General features: G+C 49.7%; 1 protein-coding gene across 6 annotated transcripts in view; it reads left to right on the top strand.

Moving 5' to 3' along the window:
• Nucleotides 1-14,842, top strand: part of LOC139055867 (calcium-activated chloride channel regulator 2-like) — a 363,039-nt gene that overhangs the window by 82,141 nt on the left and 266,056 nt on the right. For all 6 annotated transcript variants that reach the window (XR_011511953.1, XM_070533443.1, XM_070533442.1 and 3 more), the window contains exon 3: nucleotides 11,105-11,211. Coding sequence is in view for 5 of the 6 variants with exons in the window: in XM_070533443.1 (XP_070389544.1) it covers nucleotides 11,105-11,211 (107 nt within the window). In the remaining variant the exon portion in view is untranslated. The remainder of the gene's footprint in view (nucleotides 1-11,104; nucleotides 11,212-14,842) is intronic.

Below are 14,842 nucleotides of genomic sequence, written 5' to 3'. Positions count from 1 at the left end.
TGCTTGAAAACCGACAAGAAAATGCAACTGAACGGTACCGCGTTCAGCGCAACGTTGAAACTTCGGGTACTTTGCTGTCTTGTCATTTGCGCTTGCCGAGGTTGAAATATTTCAAGCGGCTCCGTAAGCGCGATTTTTGCATGCTACTCAACAAAAGAAAATTGTGACGACCTCGTCGTCTGCTAGGGATCGAACACCTCCTAGCACTGACAACTCGCAAAGGCGTACGAAGCAAACGTGAAAATGCACTTCATTTGATGTGTAGCGTGTCAACAGACGCATAGCAATCGGAGAATGCAATCTGCGGTACAAGTTTTTTATTCTCCCTTCGCGTACGTACCGAATTCGACGATCCACGTCTCCGCGCATTGCACTTGTCGTTCGAGACGCCATTTTCCAAAACAAACCGGCGAAATAGCTCCGTTGACAGCTCTCCGCGCAATTTCGACGGAAAATCGCAGCGATCAGTGCGACGGTGCGACTGTGCGACCAACCGTTTGGTCGCAGCCGAAAATCGGGGGTTCGGCACTGCGACTGCGATTTTCATCGCAAACGACGGAAATCGCACTTCCGGTGCGACGAAAATCGCATCATGTGAAACAGGCATAACACAATTATCCGAACCGCTTTCAAAGCTGCTCTGGGCCTGCCTACATGTACTTCAACGGAGCATATGTTAGCTTTGGGAGTGCACAATTCTTTCGACGAACTGAGGCCGGCCTCCCTGATGCGACAGAGGGAGTTCCTCAGCTTCACAAAAACTGGTAGGGCAATACTGGCTAGACTGAATATCGCAGCATACCCCACTTATCTCACAGAGCAGGCCGTACCTCTCCATCCTTCGATGAGATCCAAAATTACAGTAGCCTCAATTCCAAAGACTATACATCCCGAGTACAACAAAGAAAGGCGCAAAGCACGTGCACAACACATTCAATCAGCGTACTCTAATAACCATAGGCACAACACATACTACACGAACGTAGTTGTGTATGCAGAGGCGACCGGGCTGTGCTACCAAAGGAGGTACGCCCTGGCAGTCGTGAACGCGATCAGCCAACAGCGAATTACCGCGTCGGCCACGGCGGGATCCCCCACCTCGGCTGAAATATTAGCAGTGGTTATCGCACTCGCTCACACGGAGCTTTCGCAAAGGGACTCGGTCACGGTCACGCACTCCCAGGAGACATGTCGCATGTTTCTCAAGGGGCACGTGACTGCGGCTAGCCTCGCGATAATCCCCAAATCCTTCAACCACCATCATCGCCTACTCATGTGCCCGGGCCACGCGGGGGTACAGGGAAACGAAAAGGCTAACGCTTTAGCTCGAGGGTTCACTAACCGAACAGCGGTGTCCTCTTCTAACCCCAACCACCCGCACTGTCCTTCAGAAAATTCCACCAATTTAAATGCCAAAGACATCCCTGCTCATCAGTGTGGAGTTCGCAGAAAATACCCGCCACCTCACCCACATCTTAACGGAGAAGAGGCCGCCGATTGGCGTACAATACAGACCGGGGTATTCCCCCATTTATAATTGCTAAATGCCATGTATCCCACTCGTTATAGGGCCAACTTTCCTTGGTGCGGTGGCATACCTACCCTAAAACATATAACCTGGGAGTTCACTAAGTACCCTCATAGGCCAAATACCAGTAACACAATAGAGCATGGGAGGCACAGTTCGCCCGCTCCGACCTGGCAGGACAAAAGTAATTATTTAGCCAGGTCAGGCAGGCGGCAGAAGCCAGTGGGGCCCTGGACTGAGAGGCTCCGAACGCCCCTCCTTCAAATCTTTTTCATTACAACAAAGTTTCTATCTATCGCACAGAACGTCCCTGCCCCTAGTCAGGAGGCCCCACGACTCCAGCCCCTAAGAAGAGAGCCCAGCAGAATGGAGCCATGGGCGAGGTTCGCTCTGAAGTTAAAGACATGATCATCTCACTTCAAATGACTATTAGCACTTTCCAACATGCACTGGACTCCATCCAGCAAGCGTTTATTGGTATTGTCCAACGAGCGACCAACCTGGAAACTGATATTCTCACGCCTCCTAGCCATGCCGCCCCCATCTGCGACCCTTCCGGGACACCGATGGCGACATCCACCATCTCCCATCGTGGCTCACACTAATCAAGACGCCTTCATTTGGCAGTGGAACTGCCGAGGCTTTCACCAGAAACAACCGGTACTCAGTCAATGCCTGCGCCAAGACACCCGCCGCCCGGATGCTGTTCTACTTCAAGAAACCAATAACGCTCCCCGGTTATCAAACCTTCCATACCACCCGCCCTCTTCGCCGGGTCTCCACCCTAGTAGGGCATCGTATCCCTGTTATTAAACATGATCTCAATGGGCCTCGCATCGAACTTCTATTCCTCGAATTAATTCCAAATCGTACACGGAAAGAATGCATCTTCCTCCTTAACATTTACAATAGCCCCAAGGACAAAGCAAGGTGTCGCTTCCTCACCCCCTTTAAGAAGGCTCTTCACGTAGCTGGAACACACCCCCTACTTATCGGCGGCAATTTCAACCTCGCCATTACAGGCTGGGGCTTCGTTCGCATCAAAGCTGGAGCTCGCAAGCTCTCGCAAGATTACCACGACTTAGGCCTTACGCTCATCACGGACCCCTCCTGTCCTAAACGCCTCTGTACCTCCACTACCCGGGAAACTACCCCCGACCTCACCTTCATCAAACATATCAACAATGCACACTGGACCAATACCCAGCAAGACCTGGGCAGCGACCATTATATACTTGCTCTTTCTTTACCCAAACTCGCTGCCGCCCCTGCCCCCACTAAAGAATTCACCATTACCGGCTGGGATGATTTTCGTAAGATACGCATAGGTTCTACGTCAGCAGAAGGCACTGCCGACATTAACACCTGGCTGCAAGCGCTACGCACTGATGTTCAAACGGCCACTCGGGTGGTAACTACGGATGTCTCAGTTGAACCCATGGATAGTCGCCTCACCCATCTTCTGGAGGCTAAGGCCTCCATCCTAGCTCGATGGAAGGGGCAGCACCTAAATCGCCGCCTCAGAAGTAAGATCTCGACACTCAACACAGCCATCGAGGAGCATTGTCGAACCCTCAGCCGGCAACAATGGACTGAACTGTGTAACATGGTGGATGGACAACTTCATCGCCCCTACTCGTCGAAACTCCTCAAACATCTGCTTGATAATACCACCACCCGCACCACCCAACAGGATCGGCTGCAGAAGCTCCTTTATACGGCGACCGTAAAGCAAGGTCCACAAGAGGTGCTTGACTACCTCTGCACCAGATATATCTCCAGGGGACAAGTCAGTCCACACAGCAATTACATCGATAATCCCATCCCTACACTAGACGCAAATTTCAGCGTATCTGAAATACATGCTGCTCTTGCAAGCTTAACGGTCGTTCTGCTTTAGGGCCAGATGGGGTCACTAAGAAAACCTTTCGCAATCTCGATGACGAGCCCGTGTCCCATCTGACTGACTACATCAACGATAGCTGGCGTAGTGGCGCCCTCCCAGCTGTCTGGAAGACTACCAACGTCATTCTAATTCCAAAGCCTGGCAAGCCATCTAGCCTCAATAACCTAAGGCCCATCTGCGTCACTTCATGCGTAGGCAAGGTGATGGAACACGCCTTCTTAGCATGCATCAACAGTTACCCCGAAGACAACTCTCTCTATCCCCACACTATCATTGGATTTCGCCCTCATCTTTCTACTCAAGGCGCTATGTTGCAGCTCAAGCATCAAGTGCTAAACGATCTTTCCCGTAACATGAAGGCCATCCTCGGACTCAACCTCACTCAAGCCTTTGATAACATTTTCCATGCAGCTATTTTTGACCACGTCTCCCACCTCCACCTAGGAGAACGAGCCCACAATTACATTCGTGAATTTCTCTGCAATCGCACGGCCACCCTCACGGCCAGAGATTTACGATCAGACCAGCTTCCCCTTGTCAACAAAGGCACACCGCAAGGTTCAGTTATTTCTCCCATGCTCTTTAACTTAGTCATGATCGGCCTTGCCCAGCAACTACAATGAGTCGACAAGATCAACCATACCATCTACGCCGACGACATCACCATCTGGTCGTATCGAGGCAGTGATGGTCAAGTGGAGTCAGCCCCGAAACGGCGATTGACGCGGTTTAAGCCTATCTCAAAGGGATCGGACTGCACTGTTCGCCGGCTAAATCGGAGCTTCTGCTGTACAAGCCCATTCAGCGGGGTTACGCTCCCCAACACCAATCAGATCACCGACCCTGTGACGCTATCACCCTACGCCTTCAAGATGGCAGTCCTATCCCACACGTCCCTAGAATCCGGGTCCTCGGTCTCACCATCTCTACCAACATCTCCAGCGCCTTGGCTCTCAACAAGATCTGCGCCCAATTTCGAAACACCATACGACTTCTTAAACGTATCTCTAACCAACGAGGGGGACTCAAAGAAGGAAGCCTTCTCCGCCTCATTCAATCCTTTGTCATATGTCACATTACCTACGTTGCTGCGTACCTCAACAGGTACCGCGCTGAGCAATACAAGCTCGACACCCTCATACAAGGGGTTTACAAGCAAGCACTTGGCCTCCCGCATTGCACCAGCACGGAACTCTTCAACCAACTGGGAGTTCACAAAAACCTTTCCGAACTCATTGAAGCCCATCAGCGCTCTCAGCTGAAACGGGACGCTTTATTCTATGCACGCTTGGCTTCACCTACCATCAGCAACAGGGCCCCAAACAACCGATCCCGACCGACGTCAGTAGCTGGATCTACATAGAGCCTATCCCTAGAAACATGCACCCTGAATATAGCAGAACCCGGCGCCAAGCTCGGGCCGGAGCTATAATAAAAGCCCTTGCTCACGTACCTGGCGTTACATTTGTTGATGCAGCCCAATATTCCCATGGCACACGATTTGTGGCTGTCGCCACACGCGATGGAGTCCTGCACCATGCCTCCAGCGTCACTACCCCACTGCCAAGACGGCTGAAGATATGGCCATCGCCCTGGCCATTCTAGGTCCCACCTGTCACACCATCGTGTGCGACTCTCGCTGAGCCGTCACTAACTTCAGCAAACGCCGTATTTCTCCCCAAGCTCTTCGCATCCTCCGCCAGGCACCACACTTTAAAGACAGCATAATCTCCCTAACATGAATCCCGGCCCATGCGGGCCTTGTCCACCCACACCTCCCCAATCTCAACGAGGTCAACCGCGCCGGAGTCACTGGAGATGAGTTGGACACCAGGGACAATCTGACAACTTATAACGATCTCGTTAAGGCCTCTTACCTCAGTCGCCAAACCTTCCCCCAGCCTCACCCCAAGTTCAGCCGGGGGCAGGCTACCACCCTGCGTCTACTGCAAACAAACACGTAACCTTCACCCGCCCGCCTCCACCTTATATTTCCAGACGTCTACACTACCCCCAACTGCCGGTGCTGTGGCATTCAACCGGCTACGCTTCCGCATATGCTGTGGGAGTGCCCAGCACAGAACACACAGACTAACACCACGACTCTCGTCGAGGTTGCATGAGGCTCTGCGGAGCTCAGCCCTCGACGACCAAACCTGGGTGACCCAGCACGCCCGTGAGGCGGCGACGAGGCAAGCCCTCGACGTCCCTTCATGGGAGGCTTAGGCCCGCCCATCAAAAAGTGCTGGTTGTGCAATAAAAGTTTATTCCTCCTCCTATCACCTGCTCAGACTGCGTCAAGACGCTTAGGGACGATTAGACAGCAGAATGTTTAAATTGCGCTGGCCGTCCATGTCATTGCGAACAGAAGCATCTGCATGAAGAGTAGCAAGCAGATCTTGATCTTGACCAACTGTCACCCGACATACTTACTAAAGAAATTTAAATGCGGGCTTCGTCTTTTGTACGGAGCGGCCGCTGCAGTAGAGTAGAAGGGGGCAGTGTTGACACGGTGATGTCGATCGGGTACGAAACTTCCTTTGCTCAGTCTCCGTCAAGACACACAGGGACGATTAGCCATCGGAATGCTTCCGTTGAACTGGCCGTCCATGTTGTCCCAAAAAGAAGAATCTGGGTGGCAAGTAGCAAGGGATTCATGATGAACTTGTACGACTGCCAACCGACATGCCCACTAAAGAAATTCAAGCTGGGGCTTCTTGTGCGCGAAGCGTACGATAAAACAGTAGGGGGCAGTGCCGACATGGTGATGTCGATCATTTACGAAAGTTCCTCAGCGCAGTCTCCATCAAGACGCAAAGAAACCATTAGACAACGGGATCCTTCGCTTGCACTGGGCATCCATGTGGTCGCAAACAAAAGCGTCTGCTTGAAAAGTGGCAAAACATTGAAGGTGAACTTGACCAAAGGCTTGCCGACGTGCTAACTAAAATTATTCAAACGTGGGCTTTTTGTATTGTAAGGAGTGGACGATGACGTAGAAGGGGCCGTGTCAACACCGTGATTTCGATCCAGTACGAAAGTTTCTATGTGCAGTCTCCATGAAGACGCACAGGGACGATTAGACAGCAGAATCTTTCCATTGCGTTTGCCATCCAAGTCGTTGCAAACAAAAGCATCTGGTGAAACTAGCAAGCGATTCATGGTGAACTTCACCGGCCAGCCGATGTGCCCACCAAAGAAATTCAACTTCTTTTTGTACGAAGCGGATGACAAAATAGTAAGGGGCAGTGCCGACATGATGATGTCGATCCCGTACAAAACTTCCTCTTTGCAGTCTCCATCAAGACACACAGAGACGATTAGACACCGGGTTGCTTCCGTTGTACTGGTCGTCCATATCTGTCGCAAACAGAACTATCTGTGTGAAAAGTAGCAAGCGATTCATGTCGAACTTGACCGACGGCCAGCTGGTATGCCCACTGAAGCAATTAAAGCGCGGGTTTCTTTTTAACGGAGCGGGCGATTACGGAGAAGGGGGCGGTGTCGACGCGTTGATGAAGATCCAGTACGAAAGCACATGTGCGCAGTCTTCCTCAATACGCACAGGGATGATTATACAGCAGATTCCTTCCATTGCACTGGCCGTCCATGTCGTTGCGAACAGAAGCATCTGTGTGAAGAGTAGCAAGCACATCTTGATGGACTTGACCGATGCCCAGTCGACGCACCCACCAAAGGAATTCAAGCCCGGGCTTCTTTTTGTACTTAGCGGATGATGAATTAGTAGGTGGCAGTGCCGACATGGTGATGTCGATATGGTACGAAAGTTCCTCTTTGCAGTATCCGTGGAGACGCACAGGGACGATTAGGCAGTGGAATCCTTCCGTTCCAAAGGTCCTCCCTGTCGCTGCAAACCGAAGCATCTGCGTGAAGAGTAGGAAGGAGTTCTTGACAACCTTGACCTGCGGCCAGCCGACATGTCCACGAAAGAAACTTAAGCGCGGGCTACTTCTAATGTAAGGAGCAAACGATGACGTAGAAAGATGTGGTGTAGACCCGGCGATGTCGATCCGTTGCGAAAGTTTCCCTGCGCAGTCTGCGTCAAGACGCACAGGGACGATTAGAAAGCAGAATCTTTCCATGGCGCTGGCCGTCCATGTCGTCGCAAACCGAAGCATATGTCTGTTTTAGGCTTGTAGCGCAGCTCAGGAAGAGCAAAACAGGAAGGAGGTAGGGGTAATCAAAGGGAATGGAAAACAGAGTAAGCGCTAACTTCCAACTGGTGGTTTATTTCGTGACACAAGACTACTTATACACTCGGCAAACCATATGACATCAAGAGAAGCATATGCGTGAAGAGTAGCAAGGGAGTTGATGTTCGCCTCGATGTCAGTGAGGGAAACTTGAAGATATTATGATGTCGCGAAGTCACATTACAGTGGGCAAGCCAGTGACGCTGATTGGAATGGGATTAACTGTTTATTAACATAGAATAGGCAAGCGATAGAAAGCAAAGTACTTACACGGACATCACTACGAGTAACATGTTAGAATTTTGGTCTTCTTTCTCAGCCGAATCTCCACCGAATCCCCTCCAACGGCCCCGCACGTACCTAAAAGCATCCCCAGCAGCCCCCCTCTCCCCATCGTTCGTCCAATCACACTGCAGTGCGCGCAGTGTGCACACAACGGGGCTCCAAGGTGACACTATCGGGAGTTCCAATACCTCCAGGCCGTTGCTACAAATCCTCTGCAGTGCAACGAGTCCCCTTTTTTCTCACAACCTCGCAAAACACACTTCCCAGAAGAAAGCACTTTCACGCTCCGTTGGGGCATCTGGACAGTTTGCGAATGTCTCGGCATAGTGCGGGTCAGCGACGAGGGGTTGACTTCAAGGCCAGGGCACTGCTTCCGCGAACCGACTGGCGGAAGCCCGACGCACAGTCACCCCGCCTACACGCTCTTCGTAGACCGCGGGTCCGCCACCTCCGATGGCTATAAATCGCCGCCATCTTGGTGTCGAACCACGCGTCTCTTTTGACCACCCCGCGCGACCCTTGCATGCAGCCGTCCGCACAAACAACGCCGAACTCCACTAAGGGGTTGATGATGAACTTGACGGACGGCCAGCCGACATGCCCACTAAAGAAATTCAAGTCCGAGCTTCTTCTTTTTTGTGTAGGTGACGATGACGTAGAAGGGGGCGGGGTCGACAATCTGATGTCGATCCGGTACGAAACTTCCTCTGCGCAGTCTCCGTCAAGACGCACAGGGATGATTAGACACCCGGATTCTTCCGTTGCACTGGCCGTCCATGTCGTCGCTAATATAAGCATCTGGTGAAAAGTAGCAAGATATTCGTGGTGAACTTCACCGACGGCCAGCCGACGAGCCCACTAAACAAATTCAAGCAGGTGCTTCCTCTTTTGTACGCAGCGGACGATGATATAGAAGGGGGCGGGGTCGATAAGCTGATGTCGATCCGGTACGACAATTCCTCTGCCTAGTATCCGTAAGACGCACAGGGACGATTAGACAACGGCATCCTTCCGTTGCACTGGCCGTCCATGTCGTCCGAAACGGAAGCATCTGCGCTAAATGTAGCAAGGGATTCATGATGAACTTTACCGACGACAAGAATAGTGACCAATGACCAAATTAGTGGCTTCACAGATGGCAACGATTGTGACAGGAAGGTAGTTCGACTCATTCGCAGCGCTTGATAGAAATAGTTCAAGTAGGCATTGGAGCAGCTCGCTGGGACACCATCATTGTATCGACGATGATTCCAGGAAGACACGTATTTTGGACGATGGAACAGATGGTTCTTAATTATTTATATAGTTGCAAACGTATGTGTCACACATGTATAAGGTAAATAACGACGATGAGAGCACTAAACCTTGCGGTATAACTGGTGTGAGATGGCGCGGTGTGCTGTGCACATCATTCAAACAGATAATTTGAAACCGAATAAAAAATAAATAATAAGCAAAGCTGGCAAATGTCCCTGAATGACATAGTTGTAAAGCTTACTGCATAGCATGCGGTTGTCAACTCAGGCAAATGCCTTTGCTAGACACAAAAAGAGTCCACAGGCCACTCGATGTTCAATTGTTTCATGGAAAAATTCGACAACGTTTCAAAATGTTCTTTTTGTACCGCTGCCGGGAATAAAGCCGTACTGGGAAGGAGATAAAAAGTTGTGCTTAAGAACAAGCCTGTTCATTGCATCGAGAACATGCATTTCCAGTGGTTTTGCTAAGAAATAAAGTCCGTGTATTAGGCGGTAGTTACCTTGTTTTCACGCAGTTCCGCTTTTAAATAGGGGAAAACACTTGCTCGTTTCATGTAACCAGGTAGCACACATGTTTCTAGGATGCTGTAAAGAAGTAGCACTTTCGCCCATAACGCGAAACATGGGCTGTGATAGCAAATTAGTGCATCACTACGCGAAGTAAGTATAGTAGTTTTATTGGCCTGAGAATTTGGAAACATTCGATTACTAACTGAATGAGCAAGCATGGTGCCAGCACAAGCAATCAAAATTAACACGTCACGCTCGATGAGCGCAGAAACACGTTGGAAAACAGTAGACGCTGGCGTGAGTAAGCGCTGCTGCAGCAGCGAGCGAAATGATCATGCACTCTATCGCTTCAACGCAATAGCGGCGAAAACACAGCGCACACAAAGGTCTGAGCCACCTGCAGACATTTTTCAAGATACGGCACGCGCGTGCACACTTAAAACCTACACTGTTAAACAAATGTGCACACTTTGGTTCTTATCGTGCGACAAAACAGTAACCGTCATCTGTCTTGCTTGCGTTTCCTTCCTTGTAAACGCTGCGCTCGCTACTTTCCTGTCGAGAATGCTTTGTCACGCTGCAAACATGCCTGTTGTTCATGACTTGGAAGTACCAGGCTCGCAGCCTTAAAAAAGGAAAATCGGAAGACAGATGACGATTAACGTTGTGTGGCAAGATACGAGTCGAAGGGTGAAATTTTGTTAAAGAGTGTACACACTTGCTGCCTCCCCGCGTACCTCCATACATGGCACGCGAGATTGAGCGGCGATCGTAAGGTACGCTTGCGGCTAGCCACGAAATGCGCAGTACCTGCCGGAGAACAATGCCCCCCATTCCGTCCTGTCCCCCCACGGCCTTTCATGCGACGGAAGACGGCGCGTTTGCTAGCCGCTTTCTTCTTCGCGGGCGCCATATTGAGCCACGATTGCCGGCTTCTTTCGCGTGCTTTCACTCGCGCAAAACAGCATCCGACACGCGGTGTTGTCGCCCTTGGACTGAACATCACGGCGACGGCAAAAATGCACTGGCAGTTTCCGTATGACTGCTGTCGCAATAAAAGACAAAAGAAGCGGCCCAGCTATAGCACATTGATTTTACGTCTTATATCTTCAGCTGATGTTCTTTCTAAAATAAACCCTGACCAGGGCTTTCTTTCAACAACAACAACATTTGCAGACGGGTAAGTCTATGGCGGGGCGTCTAAAAGCTGGTGTATTCGTAACGCACTCACAGAAGCAGGTTACGGGCGATGCGCCACATGTAGAAGTTGTCGCTGAGCATTACCATGATGCGGTAACAAATGCCACACGCGATGCCCTCGCATCCATGTAGAGGTGGTTAATTTAGTGTCGGACAAGTGACGCTATGTAACCACCTAAGGGTGCTCTATCGCTCTGCGCAGACTACCTGGTGGTGCACGAGTGGGCTCACCTGCGGTACGGAGTCTTCGACGAGTTCGGCACCCCCAGGGACCCACTGTACCCGGCTGTCTACATGCGGGGAGGCCAGGCGAGAAGGCATAGCTTCTTTTCGAAACGCACTGAATGCGTCAATGTTGCGAATTATATGCCTATCATAACGCGAACCTAGTATACAAATTCTCATGTTTTGTGGGAAGCTCCACCTGCATGTTTTTCTAGCGGGGCAAATATAGAAATTGGAAGCTAAAACACAATAGACGAATGCGCTACCATGATTTGTTAGAAGCGTTTTACTCTGTTCATGTCTTTCTTTGATTTAATCTCATCAAGCGGCGTCTTCGAAGCGCAATGAAGAAAATTCGTAAAAGGACACTATAAAGAAATAATAAACTAGTATGCTCTGATAAAGCAGACTTTGAGAACTCTATTATTGCACATTTCACGATATATGTCTCTTATTCGTGAACAAAATTATCACCCAAGTTTTATTTTAATCCTTCCTATGAAACCTCAGCGCCTGTACGTCGGTGTGAGGTCACAGATCTCGAAGCTTTCTTTTTCTTTCATTCCTTTTTTTGTCTCTGGTTTTGCAAATTTCTAAATTCAAGTTAATTTACCAGACAATACGCTAGAGGGTCCGCTGGGCTAAATAAAAGCAGTGAGAACAGCTTGACGGGGTCCAGGTGACTGTTACATGGCAACAGCTGTACCAGGTGCGTGTGTTGAGATTATAAATACGCCATGACAACGGTAAAATGAACGCAAACCGAATACAATACATAATACAAGACATTCATAAATCACCCACACGCACTTATATGTCCAACAAACCAGGAAATGTATATAAAATTACACGTACAACATAAATACAAGTCGCGCAAGAACACTGACCATGTAGAAAAAGTTATGAATAATTTGCAAACAGTGCAGCCGTTATCATTTAGAGATATCTAAGCCTTTTCTAGCACACAATGGAACAAATTTATGACCGTTACTGTCTTTTACTTCAACTGGTTGTATTTTCAACGGGCTTTAGCGTTGCTGGGAAGCTGTCTGCCAAAGTTGTAGGCTGTACGAAACCGAGCTACGACCATGTATGGGTGCCTTTTGTAGGGTACTCTATAAATACGACGCTCTAGACATGAGAGGCCTGTAAAGAAATTTATTTCTTCTCTGTTGCAAAAGTAGAGTGCGTTCAACAAACGATATGGGTATATGTTGTGAACCCGTATGACATTGAACCCTACAACGCTTTCACGGGTTTACCTAACCGGTTTATTGTGTTTCCGATATAGCGGATAATCTTTTTTGTGTTGAACAAGAGTTGAAGTACGTTTGTTTTCGTTGTTGTGCCAGGTACAAATATCTAAATGTAAGATAAACAATGCGAGATATGCATGATGTTTGGCCATGAGCGGCAGCAGATTATGGCAGCGACACACGACTGCTGTTACAGATAAGATTTTCATACAGAAGCAGTTAACGTGGGCATCCTAAGTTAACTTCGATGAAAAGTAAGCCCCAAGTATTTTATGCGTATCAACAATATCAACTGGATGGGAATCAAGGGTTAAAATCTGGTGATATGACTGATTTATTTTTAGCACGAAATATATTAGCCTCAGTTTCATTTATGTTGAGGTTCACTGGATCCGTTCTCGACCACCAGGAAATTTCCGAAAGCACGTTAGATTTGGGTATTAAATTATTCAAGTTCATATCATAAACAAGTATTGACGCAGTAGTTCTGCGGAAACCCGCAAGGTGGAGAGAAGTAATGAATGAAGGGAAAATCAGACATCCACCCGTTCGTAGCAATTGCTACAAAGGAAACCCAAACGGGTTCCTCGAAATAAAAGCCTCATAGTTGACGAAAAATTCGTCCTGGTCCGAGACTCAAACCCGGGACCACCGCCTTTCCGGGGCAGCCGCTCTACCATATGAGCTAACCAGGCGGCTAGCAGATGGCAGGGCGAAGTCGAATTTGTCGACAACGCGCAGCAAAGGCAAGAGTTGGACGTAGTAGCTCTGCGGAGACCCGCAAGGCGGAGAACGAACGGATGGCTACGAACGGGTGGATGTCTGATTTTCCCTTTATTCATTACTTCGCTCCACCTTGCGGGTTACCGCAGAACTACTACGTCAAACTCTTGCCTTTGCTTCGTGTTGTCGACAAATTCGACTGCGCCCTGCCATCTACTAGCCGCCTGGTTAGCTCAGATGGTAGAGCGGCTGCCGCGGAAAGGCGGTGGTCCCGGGTTCGTGTCCCGGACAAGGACGAATTTTTCTTCAACTATGAGGCTTTTCTTTCGAGGAACCCGTTTGGGTTTCCTTTAGCAACTGCTACGAACGGGTGGATATCTGATTTTCCCTTTATTCATAAACAAGTATTGTTGAATCGTCTCCTTATATTATGTACTTAACTGTTGTGCCTATGTTCAGGATACCATTGATGTAAGCATTGAGCATTAGGGGGCCAGGAATACTCCCTTGCGGTACACGGCAGATGAGAGGCAAGGACCACGAGCCACATTTTATACAGCAGTCGTGTAATGTTCCACACTATTCGTTGAGACCCGCGTGCCTTCCACAAAGTTCTACACCATTCGCGTCAGGCGATGAAATCAGATAACACAAGGTTCGGCGACAACGACAGCGTATATAAGCACCGATAACTTACCAGAAACTTCGGATAGATGCAGGCGCGTCCCACGCTGTGCAATAACATATGTTAGGCGGCGAAACGTGGTCGCCCGATAAGGATAAGAACACGTGTCAGTACCCCCCTCTTAAAGAGCGTCGACCCGATGCTGCAAACAAACGAAAGTAATAAAGAAAAGCACTCGTAGCAAAGAAAACAACAAAATAAGAAAGTTCGTCAGCGTTTAAGTGTTTAAAGGGCTTAAGGCGCACCACGTGGACCACTTCAGATCGTGCGTGGCACCGCTGTGAATGCGAAATGCCGTCTGCCACGACCTCATAGTCCAGTGCGCCAATACGTCGGATAACCTTGTAGGGTGCGAAACAGCGTCGCAGTAGTTTCTCACTGAGTCCTCGTCGGCGTAGCGGGGTCAATACCCAAACACGGTCACCAGGCTTGTACTCGACGAAGCGTCGTCGGAGGTTGCAGCGTCAGCTGTCGGTCCCCTTCTGGTTGTTGATCCGCAGGCGGGTGAGCTGTCGGGCTTCTTCCGCGTGCTGGAGATACGTAGCGACGTCAAGATTCTCCTCGCCAGTGACGTGCGGCAGCACGGCGTCGAGCGTCGTCGTCGGGTTCCTGCCATAGAGCAGCTTGAACGGCGTGATCTGTGTTGTTTCTTGCACCGCCGTGTTGTAAGCGAATGTTACGTACGGCAGGACGGCATCCCAGGTCTTGTGTTTGACGTCGACGTACATTGCTAGCATGTCGGCGAGGGTCTTATTCAGCCGCTCCGTAAGACCATTCGTCTGCAGGTGGTAGGCCGTTGTCCTCCTGTGCCTTGTCTGACTGTATTAAAGTATGGCTTGGAGACCTCCGCTGTAAAGGCCGTTCCTCTGTCAGTAATGAGGACTTCTGGGGCGCCATGTCGCAGGAGGATGTTTTCGACAAAGAATTTCGCCACTTCGGCTGCGCTACCTTTCGGCAGTGCTTTAGTTTCAGCGAAGCAGCTGAGGTAGTCTGTCGCCACGACCATCCACTTATTTCTGGTTGTTGACGTCGGAAAAGTCCCCAACAAGTC

This window comes from Dermacentor albipictus, chromosome 2, assembly GCF_038994185.2.
Source record: "Dermacentor albipictus isolate Rhodes 1998 colony chromosome 2, USDA_Dalb.pri_finalv2, whole genome shotgun sequence".
Lineage (NCBI taxonomy): Eukaryota > Metazoa > Arthropoda > Arachnida > Ixodida > Ixodidae > Dermacentor > Dermacentor albipictus.
The sequence above is the reverse complement of the archived record's forward strand: the minus strand, read 5'-3'. Positions and strand labels throughout refer to the sequence as shown.